Raw genomic sequence first — 23441 nt, 5'->3', positions numbered from 1 at the left:
ATTTTTAAACTAACAATATGTACCGTTTAAAGTGGGACTTTTGGTCATTTTGAATTTGATGGCACCAACTTGTCTCAAACATATCTGGGTACGTGAATGAATACCACTGTGTATCATCCCCTCTTCTTTGCAATATGTAAACATCTGGGAATTGAACAAGTGCTGCTGGGCTTTTGAGAGCTGAATGTTGTCCAAATGTCCAATATTTGAACCAGCCTGAATCCACCATAGCACAATGTGTACCCCTTTGGCACTTTACCGACACGCTGTACATCCCTCTCCGACCAGAGGAAGGTGCTGCAAGGCAAGCCACATGGATCACTTGTCCCAGTTCCAATTCAATTCAGTTTATTCCATTTTATTTAAACATGGACATATATAATAACATGGACTGAACCACCACTCACAACCACTAGCACTTTATATAGCCTCTGTAGAAATTATCCACATATCTCACTTATCTTAACTGCACTACTGTATAGTTCTGTGTAAATAATCATTGTGTACATACGATAATTTTTAATCCTACAACTGTTTATAACTTGAATAGTTCACATTTCTGTATAACTGTATATCTCAGATTTCTGTATAGTTTTTTATTTCATATTTATATCCTGTTCATAGCCTGTACATAGCTTGTACTCACTACAGCCTGTACATACTTATTAGGGGTGCAACGATATTCGTATCGATATTGAACCGTTCGATACAGTGCTTTCGGTTCGGTACGCATATGTATCGAACAATACAAAATTTGTAATTTATTTTATCAACTTTCCTTCTGACGATGCTGTCTGTGTTGAGCGCTCAGTGAATCTGCGTTCGACTACTCCGCCTAGGCTCGACAGTGCAGCCTAGGCGGAGTAGTCGAATGCAGATTCACTGAGCGCTCAACACAGACAGCATCGTCAGAAGGAAGAGCGCAGGGCAAGCTAGCGAGACAGAAGTTAAGCTCTCCTTGTAACATGGACCTCCCCCACCCTCATTCAGATCTGGCGTTTGGAATTATTTTGGTTTTCATGTGACGTATGACCCTGAAGGTAAGCGAGTCATGGACTAAAGTAAAACAGTATGTTGGATGTGCCACGCAATGCTCAATTACATGGGTGGGAACTAGTGTGTTAGCGCAGTTAGCTCGTTAACGTGTTGGCCGTCTAGCCCCATGCACGGGGCGATCGGCGGTAGCTCGTTAATGGAGATTTGCCGTGTTGTGGCGTTAAGGTCATTTCAACGAGATTAACCTGAAAGCACTAGTGGGAACACAACGAATATGACTGCACATTTACGCCGACATCATCCTAGTGCAAAGACAAGTGGAAGCAGAAAAAAAACAAGCAAGCATGCTACTAACTTTAGCCGAGTCATTTAGACAGCTGTTAGCACATGATTCTCCTTATATGTTTAATATGCTGCTGAGAATATAGCCCAGAAGAAGCGGATAGTATAGCTTTTATTTTGGAAAGAGACATTTCTCTGTAATAAACTCTCTTTTACAAAGATGAGTGATTCCTCAATCAGATACAGGGCTCGCAATATCGCTAGCCCAACGTCCCGGGGCTAGCGGTTTTTTTCAGTCGGGCTACCAAAATCTATCTCTGCCCTGCCCGTCGGGCTATTGTAGGAAGGAAAAATATATGTCAGTGCTTTTGCATTCTTTCAGAAATGTAGCTGGGTAATTATGTCATTGGCATCGGTGAGCCACTGTCAATATGTGACATATTGCAATCGCGTTTGAATTTGCGCTTGTTTTTTTGCTTTCACTTTGCAATCGCGCGAACTGTGTATAGAGAGCAACAGCACTGATCTGTGAGTGATGATAATTTGTGCACCAATTCCTCTGACATCGTCTTATTAATTGTTAGCTTACTATGCAAACATGACAAGTGAAATCTCACGCAGCAAGCTTAAACATGTGAGAGGTTGATCGTGCAGAGAATCGCTGAGCTTATGTGAGTGCGTGTGTAAAAGCAGCAGGATATATATTTGACTACGATGACCTGGATGACTGAGAACCTTCACAGACAGATATATATTTTAGTTCTGCTGAGCCAAATAAGACAGGTCAGGGTGAAGAAGTGACAGCCAAAGAAAAGCTTACCACAAAACGGAGAAGTTATGACAAATCAGACTATAAGGCAAAAAGAAAGTGCAGCTTTATGGTTTCATGGACAAAATAATTTCTGTGGCTGCAATATGACGAGCTAAATAACCAGGGCTGCACATAAGTGGTCCGCAGGTGCGCATTCGCTGTCAAAATAAAAAGCACGCACAAGGGTTAGGGTTAAATTTAAAAACTGTACTTTTGAGTTAAAATATATATTTATAATTTTAATAAATGACAAATTAAAAAGGCATGAACATTTTTTTTGTATTGAAAAAATATCGAACCGTGACACCAAAGTATCGAACCGAACCGTGAATTTTGTGTATCGTTGCACCCCTAATACTTATAGTTATAGAATATTCATAACATACTTCATACCGTGTACATTATAACATACCATAATAGACCCATTTCTGTAATATACTTACATATCTATATTATTGCTAATATATATTGTAATATATCTATATCATGGCTAAAGCACTTCTGGATGGATGCAAACTGCATTTTGTTGCCCTGTACCTGTGCATGTGCAATGACAAAGTTGAATTCTATTCTATTCTATTTATTTATATACAGCCAATTCACAACAGTTGCTGTAAGCCACTTTATATTGTAAGATACAACAGAAAACAAAAACTAAAAGAGAAAACCTCAACAATTATGCGATTCCATTTGAACAAGCACTTTGGTGACAGTAGGAAGGAAAAACTCCCTTTTAACAGGAAGAAACTGCCTGTAAAACCAGGTTCAGGGAGGGGCGGCCATTTGACTCAAAAGGGTGGGGGGGTGAGGGGAGGAAGACAGGATAAAAGACATGCTGTGGAAGAGAGCCAGAGATTAATAATAACTAATGATTAAATGCAGAAAGGTCTATTAACACATAGTGAGCGAGAAAGGTGGCTGGAGAAGAAATAATACGTACAGCTAGGTCCATACAGGGAGTGCAGAATTATTAGGCAAATGAGTATTTTGTCCGCATCAACCTCTTCATGCATGTTGTCTTACTCCAAGCTGTATAGGCTCGAAAGCCTACTACCAATTAAGCATATTAGGTGATGTGCATCTCTGTAATGAGAAGGGGTGTGGTCTAATGACATCAACACCCTATATCAGGTGTGCATAATTATTAGGCAACGTCCTTTCCTTTGGCAAAATGGGTCAAAAGAAGGACTTAACAGGCTCAGAAAAGTCAAAAATAGTGAGATATCTTGCAGAGGGATGCAGCAGTCTCAAAATTGCAAAGCTTCTGAAGCGTGATCATCAAACAATCAAGCGTTTCATTCAAAATAGTCAACAGGGTCACAAGAAGCGTGTGGAAAAACCAAGGCGCAAAATAACTGCCCATGAACTGAGAAAAGTCAAGCGTGCAGCTGCCAAGATGCCACTTGCCACCAGTTTGGCCATATTTCAGAGCTGCAACATCACTGGAGTGCCCAAAAGCACAAGGTGTGCAATACTCAGAGACATGGCCAAGGTAAGAAAGGCTGAAAGACAACCACCACTGAACAAGACACACAAGCTGAAACGTCAAGACTGGGCCAGGAAATATCTCAAGACTGGTTTTTCTAAGGTTTTATGGACTGATGAAATGAGAGTGGGTCTTGATGGGCCAGATGGATGGGCCCGTGGCTGGATTGGTAAAGGGCAGAGAGCTCCAGTCCGACTCAGACGCCAGCAAGGTGGAGGTGGAGTACTGGTTTGGGCTGGTATCATCAAAGATGAGCTTGTGGGGCCTTTTCGGGTTGAGGATGGAGTCAAGCTCAACTCCCAGTCCTACTGCCAGTTTCTGGAAGACACCTTCTTCAAGCAGTGGTACAGGAAGAAGTCTGCATCCTTCAAGAAAAACATGATTTTCATGCAGGACAATGCTCCATCACACGCGTCCAAGTACTCCACAGCGTGGCTGGCAAGAAAGGGTATAAAAGAAGAAAAACTAATGACATGGCCACCTTGTTCATCTGATCTGAACCCCATTGAGAACCTGTGGTCCATCATCAAATGTGAGATTTACAAGGAGGGAAAACAGTACACCTCTCTGAACAGTGTCTGGGAGGCTGTGGTTGCTGCTGCACGCAATGTTGATGGTGAACAGATCAAAACACTGACAGAATCCATGGATGTGGCAGGCTTTTGAGTGTCCTTGCAAAGAAAGGTGGCTATATTGGTCGCTGATTTGTTTTTGTTTTGTTTTTGAATGTCAGAAATGTATATTTGTGAATGTGGAGATGTTATATTGGTTTCACTGGTAAAAAATAAATAATTGAAATGGGTATATATTTGTTTTTTGTTAAGTTGCCTAATAATTATGCACAGTAATAGTCACCTGCACACACAGATATCCCCCTAAAATAGCTAAAACTAAAAACAAACTAAAAACTACTTCCAAAAACATTCAGCTTTGATATTAATGAGATTTTGGGTTCATTGAGAACATGGTTGTTGTTCAATAATAAAATTATTCCTCAAAAATACAACTTGCCTAATAATTCTGCACTCCCAGTATATATATTTAGACGCTGACACAAGTTTTGTTTTTTACATGTTTACTGAAACATATTCCAATTATAGTTATATTATGAACATAATAGTTTGTGGACTCTCAGCTTTCAAATGACGGAACCCACATTTAAATTGAACAAAGAGTTTAGGAGCTTCAACTCCTTAACATGTGCCACGCCCTTTTCGAAGGGACTAAGAGTAATTGGACAATTGGAAATCAAAGGCTCTTCATGGACCTGTGTGCAGGGGCAGATCTAGAAGGGTGGCATGGGGTGGCAAGTGCAACCCTAAAATGATCCCTTGCCACCCCAAGTGCCACCCCAGTTTTCATATGACAGTATTGTTTATTAAAATAAGATAGCATGAACAGTTTGAGTGTAGTTACAGTCAACAGTGAATATAAATGCTAAAACTGAATTGCATAGTGTCCCCCCCACCATTTACAAATGGTTCAGCCCATAGCAGGACCAGCTTTCTTCTTGTTTTCAGTAGCAAGCATGCTTATGATTGTGCCAGAGCACATTTTGAACAACACCATGGGAATTTCGCTTTTACACAGGTGGTTGGATGTTACACTCTGGAAATGGAAGAAGGTGAGTGTTATTAACCCTCCATGGTCCACAGACACGCTGCACCTCCAAATCACATGACTGATCTAAGCTGACATAGCAACAAGCTGCAGCCACGCTGAGTCTCTATTTCAGCCCACATTGAAAGTTCAGACTTCAAAGTTTTTAAATTTTAATTACAGGCCAGTAAATCCAGAGTTATGATAATATATATAAGCCACACTTTTTTCTAAATACTGTCATCACGTTTTTGTGTGTTTTAAGCATTTTGTAAGGGCAGCGCAAAAACAGTAAAAAAAAAAAAAAAAAGGAAAAAAAAACCACCTCTTTCCTATCAGTGGAAAAATGTACCATGTCGACCAATTTAAAAAAAAAAGTCAACACGTAGGATTTGGTTGTTTAGGAAGAGGAAGAGTTTTGGGAGTGACGGTAACGGCAGCGAGAGAGAGAGAGAGAGTTAGTTTTTAGATGTGGGAGATTTGTGACGTTTAGTGTGGAGTGTATACTTAGTGTGTTGTGCTGTCTTGTATAGTTATTCTGTTGTGTAGTCGTTTTGTTTTGTGTGTCAGTGAGGGCACTAATGAATGTCACAAAGGCACATTTGAATAGAATAGAATAGAATTCAACTTTATTGTCATTGCACATGCACAGGTACAGGGCAACGAAATGCAGTTTGCATCCATCCAGAAGTGCTTTAGTGATATAGATATATTACAATATATATTAGCAATAATATAGATATGTGAGTATATTACAGAAATGGGTCTATTATGGTATGTTATAATGTACACGGTATGAAGTATGTTGTGAATATTCTATAACTATAAGTATGTACAGGCTGTAGTGAGTACAAGCTATGTACAGGCTATGAACAGGATATAAATATGAAAAACTATACAGAATATGAAATAAATAACTTTACAGAATCTGAGATATACAGCTATACAGAAATGGGAACTATGCAAGTTGTAAACAGTTGTAGGATTAAAGATTATCGAATGTACAGAATGATTATTTACACAGAGCTATACAGTAGTGCAGTTAAGATAAGTGAGGGTGTAGATAGTTTCTACAGAGGCTATATAAAGTGCTAGTGGTTGTGAGTGGTGGTTCAGTCCATGTTATTATTGTGTGTTTGAGGGTACAGTTGTCCATTGTGGGTGTGTGTATGTTCAGTCCATGAGTTTAACGTGGGTCAGATGTCAGGAGGCAGAGTTCAGGAGTCTGACAGCTGTGGGGAAGAAGCTGTTCCGGTACCTGGTGGTCTTAGTCCGGAGGCTCCTGTAGCGCCTCCCAGAGGGCAGGAGGGTGAAGAGTCCATGCGATGGGTGACTGGGGTCTTTGATGATTTTCCCAGCCCTTTTCAGACACCGCTTCCTGTAGATGTCTTTTATGGCAGGAAGTGGTGCTCCGGCGATGCGCTGGGCAGTTTTCACGACCCTCTGCAACGCCTTCCGGTCCGAGGCAGAGCAGTTCCCGTACCAGACTGTTATACAGTTGGTCAGGATGCTCTCGATGGTGCAGCGATAGAAGTTCACCAGGATGTCTGAGGACAGGTGGTTCTTCCTCAGAGTCCTCAGGAAGAAGAGGCGCTGGTGAGCCTTCTTGACCAGCTTGGAGCAGTTGGTCATCCAGGTGAGATCCTCGGAGATGTGGACTCCCAGGAACTTGAAGCTGCTCACACGCTCCACAGCCGTCCCCTTAATGTGGATGGGTGGATGTGGGTCAGCATTCCTCCTGTAGTCCACGATGAGCTCCTTGGTCTTCTCGGTGTTAAGCAGCAGGTTGTTTCTGTCGCACCACTCAGCCAGACGATCCACCTCCTCCCTGTAGGCGGCCTCATCATTGTCACTGATGAGGCCAATCACCGTGGTGTCATCTGCAAACTTAATGATGGTGTTGGAACCATCAGCAGGTCTGCAGTCGTGGGTGAAGAGGGAGTAGAGGAAAGGGCTCATCACACAGCCTTGTGGTACACCGGTGTTCATTGTGATGGTAGATGAGCAGTGGTTATCCAGCCGGACATGTTGGGGGCGGTTGGTCAGGAAGTCCAGTAACCATTTGCAGATGAGGGAACTGATGCCCAGGTCTGTCAGTTTCCTGATGAGTTGTGAGGGGTGGATTGTATTGAATGCTGAACTGAAGTCTATAAACAGCATTCTGGCGTAGGTGTTGTTGTTGTCCAGGTGTGAGAGGACAGAGTGCATTGCGATGGAGACTGCATCCTCTGTGCTCCTGTTCTGGCGGTATGCGAATTGGTGGGGGTCCAGGGTGGGGGGGAGACAGGATTTGAAGTGTGCTAGGACCAGTCGCTCTAAGCACTTAGTGATGATGGGGGTGAGTGCTACTGGGCGGTAATCATTGAGGCAAGATGGGTTGGAGTTTTTGGGTATCGGGACGATGGAGGTGGGTTTGAAGCAGGCCGGTACCACAGCGTGGGCCAAGGACAGATTGAATATGTCTGTGAGCACTCCTGCAAGCTCCCCAGAACACGCTCTGAGAACACGCCCGGGGATGCCATCAGGGCCTGCAGCCTTGTGGACATTGATCCTGCTCAGCACCGCTCCTACATCGGTGGGGGAGAGAGTCAGAGGTTGGTGGTCTGGCGTCATGTCTGCTTTGGTTGTGGTTGTGGGGTTCCCTCGCTCAAAACGAGCATAAAAGTTGTTGAGCTCGTTGAGGAAGGAGACATCAGAGGATGCGGGGGAGGGTTTGGTGGTCCTGTAGTCTGTAATGGTCTGGAGTCCTTGCCACATGCGTCGGGGGTTGGAGTTGGAGAAGTGTTCTTCTACCTTCTTTTTGTAATGGTGTTTGGCTTTTTTGATGCCCTTCTTTAGATTAGCCCTGGCTGTACTGTAGGCGTGTGCATCTCCTGACCTAAAGGCAGTGTTGCGGGCCTTCAGGAGGAGACGAACATCCCGGTTCATCCAAGGCTTCTGGTTGGGGTACATGGTGATCCATTTCTGGGTGGTGACACTGTCTGTGGTTTTGGAGATGTAATCCAGTACAGATGAGGCGTACTGGTCCAGGTCTGTGTGGGTGAACATATTCCAGTCTGTGTTTTTAAATCTGTCCTGGAGCACTGCGTCTGTCCCCTCTGGCCACACTTTAATTGTCCTCACAGCAGGTTTCACACGTTGGATGAGTGGTGAATACCGAGGTGTGAGGAACAGGGAGAGATGGTCCGATTGTCCAATGTGGGGGAGGGGTGTGGCTTTGTAGGCTCCAGCCAGGTTGGAATACACATGGTCTAAAGTCTTGTCTCCTCTGGTGTGGCAGGAGACATGTTGGTGGAATCTGGGGAGGACTGTCTTTAAGTTGGTGTGGTTGAAGTCGCCAGCAACAATAAAAGCAGCCTCGGGGTGTTTATTCTGGTGTTTGTTAATGGCTGCAGAAAGTTCTTTCATGGCCAACCTAGCATTAGCGTCGGGGGGGATATACACGGCAGTGAGTATGATAGAGGTGAGTTCTCTGGGGAGATAATAAGGTCTGCATTTGACCATTAAAAACTCCGCATTAGGTGAGCAGTGACTCTCAGTAGTAGTGGAGTTCATGCACCAAGCATTGTTAATATAAATGCACAAACCTCCACCTCTGGTCTTGCCGGAGTCATCTGCTAGCCTGTCGGCTCGGTGTGTGTGGCGTCCTGCTAACTCGATAGCATTGTCCGGGCAGCTGTTGTTCAGCCATGTTTCGGTGAAAAACATGACATTTGAGTCCATAATCCGTCTGTTGTTAGTGATGGAGAGCCGTATCTCATCCATTTTGTTTGCCAGAGAACGGACATTGGCGAGAAAAATACTGGGTAAAGGCAGCCGGTGTGGTGTTAGCTTTAGCTTAGCCCGTAGCCCTCCGCGCCTACCTCGCCTTTGTTTACGATCTCGGCGCCGTCTGCGTGCACTTCCGCCCGGCCGGGGAGAGTGGGCAGCCTCCGGTGTTCTGGAGATCTCTGGGATGAGTCGGAGATCGGCGATAAAACTGTTGGAGTTGTGAGTCCAGATGTCCAGAAGCTCTTGTCTGCTGTAGGTCAGCAACGCACAGCAATTCTGGACGAATAATCCGGTTAAAAGTAGATAAAAAACCGCTAAATAGCAGATTCTGGAGAGACACTGAGCCTCGCGTTGTTCACGCGCCGCCATCTTGGAACGCGCCGCTAGCTTGCAATGTAAACACTGAGTAGAACCCCAGCGGAGTGATACACCTCCTGTTGTCAGGCCTGCAGGTTTATCCCTGTGCTGTTCGCCTCTGTCTTTTGGTGGACAAACTTTTTTTTTTTTTTTTTACTGACACACATAATTTGTAGTGCATCTTATTGCGACACCTGATTGTTCTCTCATTTTAGTTTTAGTAATATTTTTAAATGGTTGTACAAAAAGAAAAAAAAATGGCAGGTGTATTGGCTGCATTTTTAGATAAATAGTTGTATATGTTTACAAAATGTACATTTTATATTTTCATTTCAAGTTATAAAAATTGACTCAACATGTCTGTGGTTTTTTTTGTGTGTTTTTTTTGTTTTTTTACAGGCAAAAAAATACTACTAGGATTTTAAGTTCTTTGTGTGATTCAGATCAGTAATACTAATGCAGTATGTCAGTGAAAAAAAACAACTAAATTCAGTTGAGCTGAAAAGAATGATACCAAACAAGGCAAGGGGGAAAAAAATAAAATGAAACAATTTGAGGGGGAAAAACAAACGTAAACTCAAAAGGAGTCAAAAATGGCCGGTTGTATTTCAGACCTCAGAGGGTTAATCCAACAAATCATGAAAAATTAGGTTTAAATTTTTGTTCATGACAGTGCAGATTTCTGACATTTTGTGTAATTTAAGCTGTAACAATGTGATTATTTTCTAACAAAAAACAGTGTGAAACTTAAGTTAGACTTGTGTTTGTAAATGAACCACCCCATGTTGTGTAGCTTTCTGGATTTTATACTTATTGGGCTACATATTTATTTATTATACAGGCTATACAGGACATAAAATCAAAACTCACATGTTTTATGTATATAAAGTGTTTAATTATGTGGGCTACAGACAATTATTAAGTTATAGACTGTATTTATATGAAAAACGTGTATACTTACTGCATTTGAATTATTTTAACCATATATAACCACCTGCATATGTGTTTGAAAAAAAAAGGCTTCGATTTTGCCACCCCATTTGATTTCTTTGCCACCCTCATGCCACCCTAAGAAAATTTCTCTAGATCCGCCCCTGCCTGTGTGGGCAATTCCTTTGTTATGCCATTATCAATTAACCAGATAAAAGGTGTGGTGTGCTTGCATTTGAGAGATTTTGCTATGAACACACAACATATGGTCTATGCAGGTGAAACAAGCCATCCTTAGGCTACGAAAACAGAAAAAAAACATCCAAGACATTGCTACAATATTAGGAGTGGCAAAATCTACAGTTTGGTACATCCTGAGAAAAAGACAAAACACTGGTGAACAGGTCCAAAAACACCTGGATGTCCATGGAAGAGAACAGTGGTGGATGATTGCAGAATCATTTCCATGCAGATTAAAAACCCCTTCACAACAATCAGCTAAGTGAATGAAACTCCAGGAGGTAGGCATATCGATATCTTATATGTACCTTAAGGAGAAGACTGCATGAAAGTAAATACAGAGGGTTCACTGCAAGGTGCAAGTCACTCATAAGCCTCAAGAACGGAAAAGATAGATTGAATCAAAATATCTAAAAAAGCCAGCACAGTTTTGAAAAAAAGCATTCAAAAAAGCACACAGCAAAGGCAGTGTGATGGCTTGGACAATGACCCAAAAAATACAGCCAAAGCAACCCAGGAGTTTATTAAAGCAAAGCAGTGGAATATTCTTGAATATCCAAGTCAGTCACCTGATCTTAACTCAACTGAGCGTGTATTTCACTTGCTGAAGACAACACACACTGCAAAACGCTGCGGTAAAGGCCTGGCAGAGCATTCAAAAGGAGGGAGCTCAGCAGCACTTTCAGAGACTCCCTTGCTCAGGCAAAAATTGGGCCTAGTGTCCTCATCATTGAAAAACCTGTTCAGGACTAGGATACTCAGGTTAATCCTGCAGTACAGGGGTCTGGTCTGGTGAAGGGAAATATGGAAAATGACAGGAATTGTTTTATTGTTGGCATCATTATGGATGTTCCTGTTGTTGTAGTTTAAAATATGACTTTACTTGTCGAAACATTGTTTTCATTATTATACTTGAGGGAAATGTACTAAAATGTACTGGTTCACTGTAAAGGATGATGGCCCAAATACTCCTATGAGAAAATCATGTCTACAGTGGTAAATATTGGAGTTTTAAGCTAGTGAACCGTTTTCAAATACACGCTTCAAATGTCAGTATCAGTATGTATTTTTCACTGTACCTGAACGTGGTTTTGTTTTAGTCGCTCTTCAAGTAGCAGACAGACAAGAGTAGTGAGTACGTTTTCCTCATCCATTTCTCTGATCAGGAGAAGTGGTAAGGGCGTGTACAGCTGGTGACACAAATTTGAAGGCTAGACCGTCCCATTTCACAAGCCTACAAGGCTTGCACTTCTGGCCTTTTCAGCTCACGAAGACCACGTTCTCCAAGGCTCCAGACCCTGAATTGGGATACAGCCTGCATGTGTTGTACCTTATGTTCTAAAGGGGAACTCAATACCACTAATTACACTAAGTGTTATTGCACATGTGTGGATGTGTGTGTTTGGTCAGCTGTGAAGTCCATATTGTAGAGTCTGACAGCAGTGGGGAGGAAAGAACTGTGAAATCTCTCCGTCCCACATCGTGGGTGCCGCAGCCTGCCACTGAAGGAGCTGCTCAGTGCTGAGTCTCCTGCATGGGGTGGGAGATGTTGTCCAACAGGGATGACAGCTTAGCCGTCATTCTCCTGTCACTCACCACCTCCACTGGGTCCAGACGGCATCCTAATACAGAGCTGGCCCTTCTGATCAGCCTGTTCAGTCTCTTCCTGTCCCCAGCAGAGATGCTGCAGCCCCAGCAGACCACACCGTAAAAGATGGCTGAGGCCACCAAAGAGTCATAGAAGACCTGAGCTGTCATGGTCCCTGTGTCTCTCTGATTGACTCTCTGTTAGGCAACATGTTTGTTTTTGTTTTCGCTCTCTCCCTCCTCCCTCTCTCTTTCGCCGCAGTGATCCTCATTGCGGGCTCCCGCTGCTGGCCTACACACCTGCGCTCATCACCACACTGGTCGCCGATCCCAGCTGATTGCCGCACTATTTAAGATGGCGGATCTACACTAGTCTTTGCTGGATCATTGAGCTATCAGCATCAGTCAACCCGTGAACCTACAAATCAGAATCTGTGTGTGACTCTTTCTTTAACCGGACCTTTTTGTGTGTGTAGATTTTCCCTGGACGTGATTACCAGACTACTTGAGGTGCGGCAGTGGAGAGTTGGATTTGGACAGAAAGTGTGGAGCACTTCTTCCCGACCCCTGTTTCCCCACGGACCCTTCTGACTAAGGAAAACCCGGCCTGTGCCTGAGTCCCTTTAAGAAATCTTATCATGAGCTTCCACAGCAGGTACAGCCTGCTCTGCCCTTTCCTGTAGAGGGCGTCTGAATTATGAGTCCAGTCCAGTTTATTGTTCAGATGAACACCAAGGTACCTGTAGCTGTCCACGGCCTCAATGTCCATACCTTGGATATTTAGTAGTTGCAGAGGGTGTCTGTGCCTGTGGAAGTCTATCATCAGCTCCTTGGTTTTCCTAGTGCTGATCTGGCAGTAGTTCTGCTGGTACCAGTCCACAAAGCCTTGGGTCAGTTCTCTGTCCTCCCTGTACAGACATTTCATATTCTATTCTTTACAAACTTTCCCCCCCAAGGCAATCCGACTGTTTTTCTTAGTAAGGTTAACTAAATAATTAAAATTTTCAGTATGGCAGCAGACTCTGCAGTCCCTTATCCTTTGCATTCATTGTTATGTGGCGTTTTCCAATACATTTGACCTGATAACAGCTTTGCAAATGACCTAACAGCATTGTAGGTCTTCATGCATATCCTCATAAATTGCATTTTTAAATAGCCTGAATAATGGATAAAATTTAAAACCACCCTGAGAGAAAAAGGTTATATGAAATGCATGGTCAAATATGTGGTTAAAGTTAAACAGTCTTCCAAGTTAGCTTCAAAGTATATTAAATGTTGTCTTTTTAAAAATTATTAGTATTTTAGAAATAATACCATAGTTACCATTGACTACTTAGAAATTCAAATACCACACTTTTCAGATTGTCTGATGCACCTTGGTATTGATTCTCCTTTGGATGGTTTTTAGGGTACACCTATGTTGAGGGATTTCATTTTTAAGTATATTGAGGAGAAAATATCTGATCACAGGAACATTTGGAAAGGTGGTTTTTTCCCCACTCTCAGTAAGATTAGGATACAGTGTGTTGATTGCCAAAAACAATGCTTGCTTGGCTCAAGATCTTTGATGCCTGTCTGACTTTATATGCATTTATAGAAAGAGCAAACAAATAACAAGACTGCAGTGCCCGACAGCTAATTACCATACAGTACATAAGCTTTAATCACAGTTGTATTGATTAGTCCCAGAACTTGAAACATACAGTGAATATTCCCCTTTCACCAGCATTAAAAGATTTTCATGACAAATAAAAGCTCAATTAAAAAAATGAGAGTATCCAAGGCTGATTTAAAGAGTGGGTTTCTTTGATGGGGATTTCTAGTGGCAGCAGCATCAATTTCATGTGCCAGTCTTTAAAATACCATCTCACTTCTTAGATATCTCATTATCACTTTGTATCTCAGAAATTAGAGTCTCGGATTTAAAGAACCTGAAAAAGGTATTTATGATTCTGTAACACACACACACACACACACACACACACACACACACACACACACACACACACACAGGAAAAAAGAACCACGTCAGTTCAACATTGTTCACAATGATTTATTTTAAACAGCTTTTTTGTGAATCGCACATTTAGCAGATTCCTTCTCTGAACACAGTGAGCTGAAATCTGTTCTACATTCAGTGGATAAAACTTGGATAAAATTTCAGTCACAACAGCCTTATATAATAAAATTGCATCCAAATTGGCATGCTTGATAAAACTCTGTAAAACTGGCATATTGATGCTAACAACAAGAAAAATGTACCTGCCATACAAAGAATAAAAGTGGCTCAAGTGAACGCAGTGCTTTACCTTTTCAGAAAAGGTCAAATGACAAAAATAAAATTAAGATCCCAAAAAAATATAAATCCTGAAAAAAAAAACAAAAAAAACATTTGCACTGTGACATAGTTTTTGAACATCTTATTTTGATTCCAAAAAATTGGGAAGATTATAATTAAAGAGTGACCAAAAAACATCCATAATTTAAATAAAAAGGTTTCAAAAAGGATTGCGCTAAAAAAAAAAAAAAAAAAAAAAACATACAGAAGATACTCTCCCATTTACACCTTAATGTGAATCTGGAAAGTTAATACAAAAACACAGTTTATGGTACAAACATTATTTATGAACAGGAATGTCAAAACAATGTAATGCCGCAACTGAACCTTTTGATGAGCATTACATGTCACTTAACAAGTCTAACACTTTAAGAACAGCCCTGTGAAATTTTGTCTACAATGAACAGAGGTCATTTTTCAGTCTTTGAACCTTGACAGAAAGGTTTCCTGGATCCAGCTCCATGAACACTTTTTGAAATGCTTCAAATGTGCATTTGAAATTCTTGGGGTATTTCAGATCCAGAGCATAGCACAGTCCGAAAAGATAGCAACAGGCTTTGCTCAGATTCCCAAGTTTGCCCAGAACAGTAACGCCTTCAATAACAATACCCACATCAGTAGGTTCGCCTGACCTGTCTTGATTCTGCAGCAGGTAAATCTTCATCACCTCCTCAGCCAAAGCCTCTTCAACAAAGACGGCATCAGCACCGTCCTTTAAAAAGAGAAACAACTGTTTTAAGCTCACATATTTCCAAACATTGAAACAAAAAGTTTCATTTGTATGACATCACCGGTACTCATAATATGTGGACACTGTGCTCCAAAATCTTTGAGCAAATGCTATTCTTTTGTATGCTTTGAAGTGTTTTTTTTTTCTTTAGAACAGTATCTTAAAACTTTTCTATGATCTCACAAGCTAAAATAAACTACTAATATTCCTAAAACAGATTTATTGCACCAACCTCAAAGGTTTTGATTAAGGCACTTGGATCCTCTCCCAGATGGTCAATGAGACATCTGATGATGACTTCTCGTTTTTTCTCGATGGCATTTCCACTCTGTAAAACAGGAAGTCTCAACTGAGGCAAAATTTGCACATTTAAAACATGACTTACCATTTCTAGCTTAAACATAACTAGTTTTTTTCTGTTGTTGACCTGTTTTCACACCCACCATCAAGGTAAGAACACCTGTGGAGCTAAAATATTGAACAGAAACCTAAGAAAAGCCGTTTTTAGTGGAAGGGCCTCTTCAATGCTGTGTTGGAACGTTTTTGTGGTTAGAAAATGCAATCTTCCTTACCTGAAGCAGAAGGTTTAACTGTGCCCTGTGGCGTTGTCCAGCAGCACCTTTTTTGGCTTGAAACAAGGACAGGAGTTTGGATGAATACAAGTCCAATGATGACATGAACTTTGGTTCAAGGTTCAGGGTCGTGATCCTATGAAACTCTGCACTGACCTGGATGGGAGAGGACAAAAAATCTGAAGGCCAAAATTCTGATTCAATCAAAAAAAAAAAAAAATCTTTAAGTGGAACTACCATTTTTTGCAACCTTGACCTTATTTTCTAACATGCAAAAGATTAATTTACTCATCCAGACATAAATCCATATAAGTGGAGTTGTTCAGTATGCAGACTAAAGCCTTAACATAAAGTATTATCTTCCACTAAGCTTCTAAATTTTATGTTATGAATTGCTTGCACTATTTCCCTGTGAGATTGTATAATCTTGGAGGGAAGAGGCGGAGCCAGGTTGCCCTCTGAACCATCGTCTGCCAGGCAGCGATGCAAGAGGAACACACCGCTGAAGTGGCGCACATATTCAGAATCGCGTCAGCGGCTTTACAGAGAAAGCCTTTCAGCTCCTCTGGAAGCTCTGCTTCCTCCACCTTCCTGGAGATGACAAACGCTAGCAAGGCAGTGTTGTTAGTCACTGCAGCTGACTGAACAGTGCATTGATGTGCGCGATCAGTGAACCTTGCTATCAGCTGGTCAAGTTTGGCGGGATGGGCCGGTCGCTGTCCAACGACCTTGGTCATTTTGGTGCCGAAAACTGAAGCGAGGCTCGGCTCTAGAGGGGGAACAGGCGGAAAACTCCGGTCTGTGAAGCCCTAGGTAGAGACCGGCGCTCTAATCTTCGCTGGCTCTGCTGCTGCCTCAGAGAGGTAGGTCATCACCGCCAGGAACTGAGGCCAGATGGGATCTGGGCAACGAGAGTGAGCGGAGCCATACCTTCCTGCCAGATCATCAGATTGGGGTGGAGCAGGCTGAGGGACGGGAAGTCCCTTCTCACCAGCTGCCTCCTGGATGATGCCAGGCAGATCCAGGAGCAGCGCACCAACAACTGGGAGCGGCGTCCTCGCCGACATGTGAAGGCCAGGGGTGGATGAGCGTCCGCTCATCCTCCTCCCTTCTGTTGCCAGGCTACCCAGCTGGGAGGCAGTGGAGCTGCCACCACTGCCGTTTTCCTCACGGTGGGTGGAATCATCCAATTCCGGCCCACCATCGAAGAACTCGATGGCTTCTTCCAGCGAGTACCTCTCTCTTAGCGGGAACGCCTCCTCAGCATCAGCCTTGAAAAAGGCTGACCTCCGCTGCTTTTCCTCTGGCGGGAGGAGCTATAGGAGCGGCAATAGGATTAAGGTGTGAGGGCAAGGTGAGGACCGAGGCAGCCCACGCAGATGGCATGTCGGTCATACGACATGATGTAGCCGGTCTGGCAGGATGGACACAGACGGATGGTCTTGCTGGACATCTTCTGGCTGGCTGAAGAAAAACGGTAGAGCCGATTTCCTGGTCTCACCATAACTTATACTAGACCAGGGTGAGGCCCACACAGCAGGTGGGCGTGGACTAAAATACTTCAGTGCTGCGCGCACAAGGGGAATACCCACTTAAAGGGCTGCGCCTATACTCATAGAATCTGGGGTTACAATACGTAACCAACGTTTCATAAAAATATTAAATTACTCTTCAGTCTTTACTCTTCAGTAAAATCTAGTCTGTCGTTATGTGCTCCAGAGTTAGATAAGTGAGACAAAGGCACTTTGCAATCAGCCCAGTCATTCTTCAGTCAGGTTACATTAGCTTAGCCTAAAACAAGTTAAGTGAACGGAAATTACTAGCATTTATTGTTCCCTAGGCTTGGGAATGGTTTCGATTAGAACCATTCTGGTTTTGATTCAGATTCCTCATTTTGATTCAAATTCCTAGCGATTCTAGAGTCTTATGACAAATTAAAGCAACCTGGCTGCTGCAAGATCATCAAAATCACTAGGATGGTAGCAACATGTTTTTCCTCACTTATCTTATGATGGGGGATCTAACAGACCAAATTTTATTTACAAGTGGATATCCCTTTAAATGTTCACTTACTTGGGAGACGTCAAACAACGCCAGCCATCTGTCCTTGATGTCGCTGACACTCAGCTATTGGCTGATAATATCATGTCTTCTATGTGCAAAGGTTTTGCACATTAAATCCTTGATGGCTGTGCTGTTTTTCTTCTTACACTCATCAATCAGTTGTTGTCGCTCCAGCTCTTGCTGTTCTTTACCATCTTGTCCTGGATAGTGTGGCAGAAACAGCACTTCTCCTTTCCGCGCCTTCTTTATGTTCTTCGCTGGAGCCTTGTCATCAGGGTGCTTGTTCTTCAGTGAGTTGCAAATAACCTCTGGAACTCCAAGACTTCGTAACTTTGACCTGTAATTTCCCATCTTGTATTTAAGACTATACATCCATCCCATCCAGCCATTACGACTGCCTGGCTCTGTCAGACATGGGTGCTTTTTGACCAGAGCCTCTGCCACTTCTACAATCTGAAGGCCAGTAGGGTAGGCTGTGTAGCTGTACATATAATCAGCTAATTTTTCCATTATATCTGACTTGACTGAAGTATCGTTCAGCACAGTGCCATTTTGAACAAAGATTTCATTGGCATTTTTCAGTACAGTCTCTGTTGCCACAGAGAAAAGTGGAATGACAATTTCATCTGGTCATGTAGTCTCCAGAGGACTTTGAAGAGGGGAGAGTATGACAGTGTTGTCTGAAGACAGAGATGATCCATCTGTTTGGTCCTCTGTGGTTTTATAGGTTGAAGAGCTTGAACTTTCATTCAGTGAACTTACATCTGAGGGATTTTCACACTGAGGAATCAATGTAAGCACTACTGATGGAATGACCACAGCTTTGACTGTACCCCTATCTTTGATTTGGTTGGGAGAATGAAGTGTAAAGAAATCTCCAAATGAGTCATCATAATAGTGCAATGTGAAATCCTCAACTAGCCCAAATGTCTCTCTCACTGTCTCATGCAACTCCTCAACAGTCCTGGTATTCCTGAAGAGAGCACAAGCTTCTCACTCTGTTGTCCAAAAATTACTTTCAGGGCAACGGGGTCCATCTGCAGAATAAAAACCACAAGAAAAAAGAAAAAGAAAGGGGGTATCTGAGTCTTTCCCCTTACACTAACAAACAATGTGACGTTTTATTGACACCATTTGCTTGCCTTCAACACGATATGGTGTTAAGGGGTAAGTGTCACCAAGTACTCTGGGATGTATTGAGGTCATTTTCCCAGAAGGATCCAGAATAAATGCCCTAAAATGTTCATCATACCAGCTGTTGAGCAACTTCACAATGAAAAGAAATTCATTGCTTAAGACAACAATCTGTAAAATCTCCACAAAGTCAGGTAAGCCACAAGTAGATCCATGAGGCAAAACCATTCCTGAGGCATATTTAGTTCCATGATGAGTCAGAGAGTTGGTCAAATTCACATAGGCTTGTGTTGGATAAAGCTCCTTGAGACACTGCTGTATTTCTACATCAAGCAGTTCCAATGGAAGAGATGATACTTTAGTGACACACACTGATGGCTTCAATGCATTACCATCTGAATAGTATGCCATCATCATCTGGTGCTTTGAGGCAAGTGACAATAGTACATTTCTGAAGCTGTTTGTGTGTTTAACAACCTTTTTAAAGAAACTATGTTTAGCCTCAAAGCGCATAGTCCAGAGGCATACTAATGGACCAAATCCTCTGATCAAGTCAGGATAATGCTCCAAAAAAAATGGTGTTTTGGAGTTAGTTTTTGCTCTGGGAAAACCTCCAATAGCCTGTTGCGATGTTCAGATATAAGTGTGTCCAAGTAGCAAATACTTTCCTCTCTGTGAATAGGGGACACAACAAGTTCAGTTATATCTTTTAGAGTCATAAGAACTTGCCATGCTTCATCATTTTTGGGAATCTTTTTCCCCAATAATAAAAGGTAATAGTCTCAATAACGTCCAATTTTCATGTGCGTTGCCACAAATGCTTTTGCGAGTGGAAAAATTTAGGGGGATGATTTGGGGGCGATCTGTTTTATCGGTCCATTTGTAAGGAAATTCTGTTATGAAGTTATTGAGTTCAGTTAAGGAAAAGTAACATTTACGGATAAACACATGAAGGCATAATGCTAATTCTAGTGGAATTATGCCTTCAAAAAGGTCGTGCAAAAGATCTGGAGGATACCCTGTGACAAAATGGAAATATTTTAATTTCCCTGTTAATGGACAACCTTTCTTCACACCACAAAAATGAACCTAAGAATTAAACAGAAAATGGACTTTGAAGTCATATAAAACAACAAACTGAGCAAATATTCAACAACAACTACTAGAGAATGATTTTTATTCTTTACAACAAATTGAACAAATCATTAAAGACACCAAATGTCTTGCCAGATGTTTTTAGGCTGAGGTTGTGGTTTAGTCTTTATTTTCTTATCAATTCAATATCATTAAAGTCAATCAACCAGAACAACTTAAATTTTCTGTTTCACACATTTATCCTGTACAGCAGGGGTGTCAAACTCAAACACAGTGGGCCAAAATTCAAACAAAGTCGCGGGCTAACGTTAATATTTATTGAAAAAAAATCTTCCTCCAGATTTAAGAATGAATCTTTTCTTATGGACTCAAACAAGTTTAGCTGAAAAGCTGAATGTGGAACAAGCAAAGCTTAATATAAACAATACATATATTAGCTGTATAATAAGATGGTGGAGAAACATTGTTGATGAATAATGTTGAAGTGGAGCAACTTTTTCATGCATATTTCTGGCTGTGATATGATGTTCAACATGTCAGGATGTTACAGAAACGACCAAATGATCAATTTTATAAAAGTCAGATTCACAATTTAAATAAAGACATCTCAGTGTCTCTCATTAACATTTTTACTTATCCAGGCTCCTTCTAGTGTTTAAAATAAACAGCCCTGTCCTCAGAAACAGGATGCTGGGTGACTGTAAAGTTGTAAGGAAGACTTGTTTATCCTCCAGCTGTGGCCTTCTATTAAAGCTGAAGGTTAAACTCTGCTGCTAAGGACACAGCTGTGCTTCCTTCAGACGAGGAGACACAAACACATCAGAGAAGAAGAAAAGTGACTCCTGGCGTTTTAGTGTGAACCAGGAAACAAAGATGGATGATCGCTTCACTTCCTCTTATTCTTTAAAGGTGGAGCCAACACTTCTTGTTTGCATGGAAGTCCGAAGAGGCTGTTTGGTCTGTTGATCGACAATCTTTTAAACCTCAAGACAAAAACATTGAGTAAAAATGAAATATACATACAGTGTTTGTGGGCCTGTTGTCTGTGCTCGGTTCATCTGTTTCTGTATGATTTTAAACACTGACAACAGCCAGAACTCTGAACAGCGGCAGCAGACTCAAAGCTGGAAAAAGCTCTGAGACATTTCTACCTCCTAAGGTTAGAGGTTAGTAGGAGTCCCGGTTCTGTCGTTCATATTTTCTATAGATCACAAAAACAATAACAACAGCAACAAGAAACACGGCAAAAACATTCAGACCAATGAGCAGTCCAACAGATCCATCCACTCTGAGTCCTCCTGTGTGACCTGCAGGTGAGAAACAGCTGTCAGGCAGGTGATGAGTGAAGAACAGAATCCATTTGCTCTTCAAACTGCTGTCAGACATTATCTACTGATCACATCACTCAGACCAGCTGCTTTCTACAAAGTCTCATCAACAACATCTTTAGAAACAAGCATCAACAAGCAGGAAGCAGCTTCACCTCTGATCACTCACTCACCTGGAGGATCAACTCTCAGGCTGATGATGCTGATGAGCTGCGATGAGTGTCTTTCTGCCATGTAGACACGACACTCGTATGTTCCAGCGTCATTAATCGTCACATCCTTCAGAATCAAAGACACGTCTCCATCCTTCATCTGTCTGTCCTGCAGATCCACCCGGTTCTTAAAAGATGGATGCTGGAGATCTGGATCAAAGTCACCAATCCAGTATGAAAGGACATAATTATCTCCCAGGTCAGCTCTGCTCCACTCTAAAACTAAGATGTTGTTGTTTGGAGCTCGACATGGCAGAGTGACGTCCTGTCCAGGCACAGCTGTGATATTTTTCTGGTCTGAAAGAGGAAACAACACAGAGCAGAGAGGTTAAAGGTCAAAGTACAATCACGATCAGAATGATTGACTTTAAAATTTTGTTTGTTTCCTTTGACATTTGAGTTTTTAGTCATGTTGGATTTAATGAACCTCTGAACATCCAGCAGGTCACCAGTGACCCACTGAGGGGGAATTTTAGCCTCATGCTAAACATGCAAAGTGTCAGAAACTCCAAGATGTTAGCTTCCACAGAACAACAACATGTGCTGGTAATAAGTGAACACAATGTGTGAGAGAAAGCAGCCTCTCAGTATAGGACACTGTGAGCCTCTGCATGCTGCCTTTATGGAGCTACAGCTGTTTGTGTACACTGAACAAAAAGCTTTGTAGCTGCATCCTGACACTACAACACGTCACACTGACACACACAGTCCACTTCTTTGTCTCTGTCACAGCTGCATTACAGATGTTAAGTGTCCACCCAGCCTCGTGTCTCCTTCACACACACTGAAACAATATGAAAATAAGGGTTTGTTAGTAACATGTAAACCAGCTGATGTATCTCGGGGACAGTTTAGTTTGTACCAGTTAATAAACACAAAATCATGACAAACATCAAAGTGGAGTGAGAGATACGGCTTCTGTAGTTCTGCTGATCTTATTTTGTCATAACCCTTGTTATTGTTTTGTGTCGATGGCATTTAAATAAATCTTCAGTAAAGCTGAAAATCACAGCTGATCGCTCCGAGGTTTCATTTTAGAGCAAAAACAATGGTAAGAAAAATAATAAATAAATAAAAATGCGCAGCTGTTCTTTAACCAGCTCCACGGTATCAAACTGAATGTATTATTCAGAATAGAGACTTTATTAGTCTCTGCACACACGGACAAACTGAACCAGTATGAAAGTAACTCTGCTGCCAGCTGTTCGTCTCACAGGAAAATGTTTGCTTTTAAAAAAGTCGAACAAATATTAATATTTTTATCATGCAGCCAATTTTTTCTCAAATGACCTCCGTTTGTGTTTTAATCCAGTTAAATTCTGAAATGTCACCTGCAGAGACGAACACGACAAACACCAAAGCGGAGCAGAGTGACGCAGTTACAGCAGACATGTTTCTGCTGAGAGTTAGGGAGGTTAGCTAGTTTGTCCTAAAGTCTGCTGCTGTTTTCAGCTGAGGTTAAACCTGAACACGTCACATTACATTTAATAATGTTTTGCCTTTCAGCTCTTCTTGCTCCTCCTCCCACTATTTCATACTAACGCAGCTTCTTCTCCTTCTTGTTCATCCGTTTTAGGAACAGCTTGCATCCAAAGATGTTGCACTACTGCCCTCTGCTGGGTTTATTGTTACATCACTTCCAAATCCTTAGAGCCACTGGATGAGTCCAGTATTTCTCAAAAACTGATAAACCCCTCCTTTCCCTTCATCATGACTTAAGCACTCAGTCACCTTTTCAAACTTCTGTAGTACTACCCACTACTACCCTCAACATTCTCCTTTGACTGACATATTTCCTGCAACTAATAAGCAAACGCTCAATGCTTTCTAGCATTACACCAATTACACAACCCAGTCGGATGTTTCTCCATCTTAAAAATAGTGCCATAGAGAAAGCAATGCCCTGCTC

General features: G+C 42.0%; 1 protein-coding gene across 1 annotated transcript; it reads right to left on the bottom strand.

The window, feature by feature from the left end:
* Window positions 1–20441: 20441 nt before the first annotated feature.
* On the bottom strand, window positions 20442–23008 carry LOC120716308 (programmed cell death 1 ligand 1-like). Its single transcript, XM_040003788.1, has 3 exons — window positions 22864–23008; window positions 21494–21829; window positions 20442–21299 (listed from the first exon to the last, which is right to left on the bottom strand). Exons 1-3 carry the CDS (start codon window positions 22922–22924, stop codon window positions 21160–21162), a joined length of 537 nt encoding a protein of 178 aa, XP_039859722.1. The 5' UTR covers window positions 22925–23008; the 3' UTR covers window positions 20442–21159.
* Between the last annotated feature and the right edge of the window lie 433 nt (window positions 23009–23441).

The sequence above is a fragment of the Simochromis diagramma genome, unplaced genomic scaffold, assembly GCF_900408965.1.
Source record: "Simochromis diagramma unplaced genomic scaffold, fSimDia1.1 OVJJ01000466.1, whole genome shotgun sequence".
Taxonomy (NCBI): domain Eukaryota; kingdom Metazoa; phylum Chordata; class Actinopteri; order Cichliformes; family Cichlidae; genus Simochromis; species Simochromis diagramma.
This window is presented reverse-complemented; position numbering and strand designations above follow the sequence as displayed.

Coding starts and splice junctions, on each gene's coding strand:
- LOC120716308 (XM_040003788.1), bottom strand. CDS start 22,924: ATGTCTGCTGTAACTGCGTCACTCTGCTCCGCTTTGGTGTTTGTCGTG. Junction 21,830..22,863: donor TGTCGTGTTCGTCTCTGCAG/GTGACATTTCAG, acceptor TTCCTCTTTCAG/ACCAGAAAAATATCACAGCT. Junction 21,300..21,493: donor CCTGAGAGTTGATCCTCCAG/GTGAGTGAGTGA, acceptor TCTCACCTGCAG/GTCACACAGGAGGACTCAGA.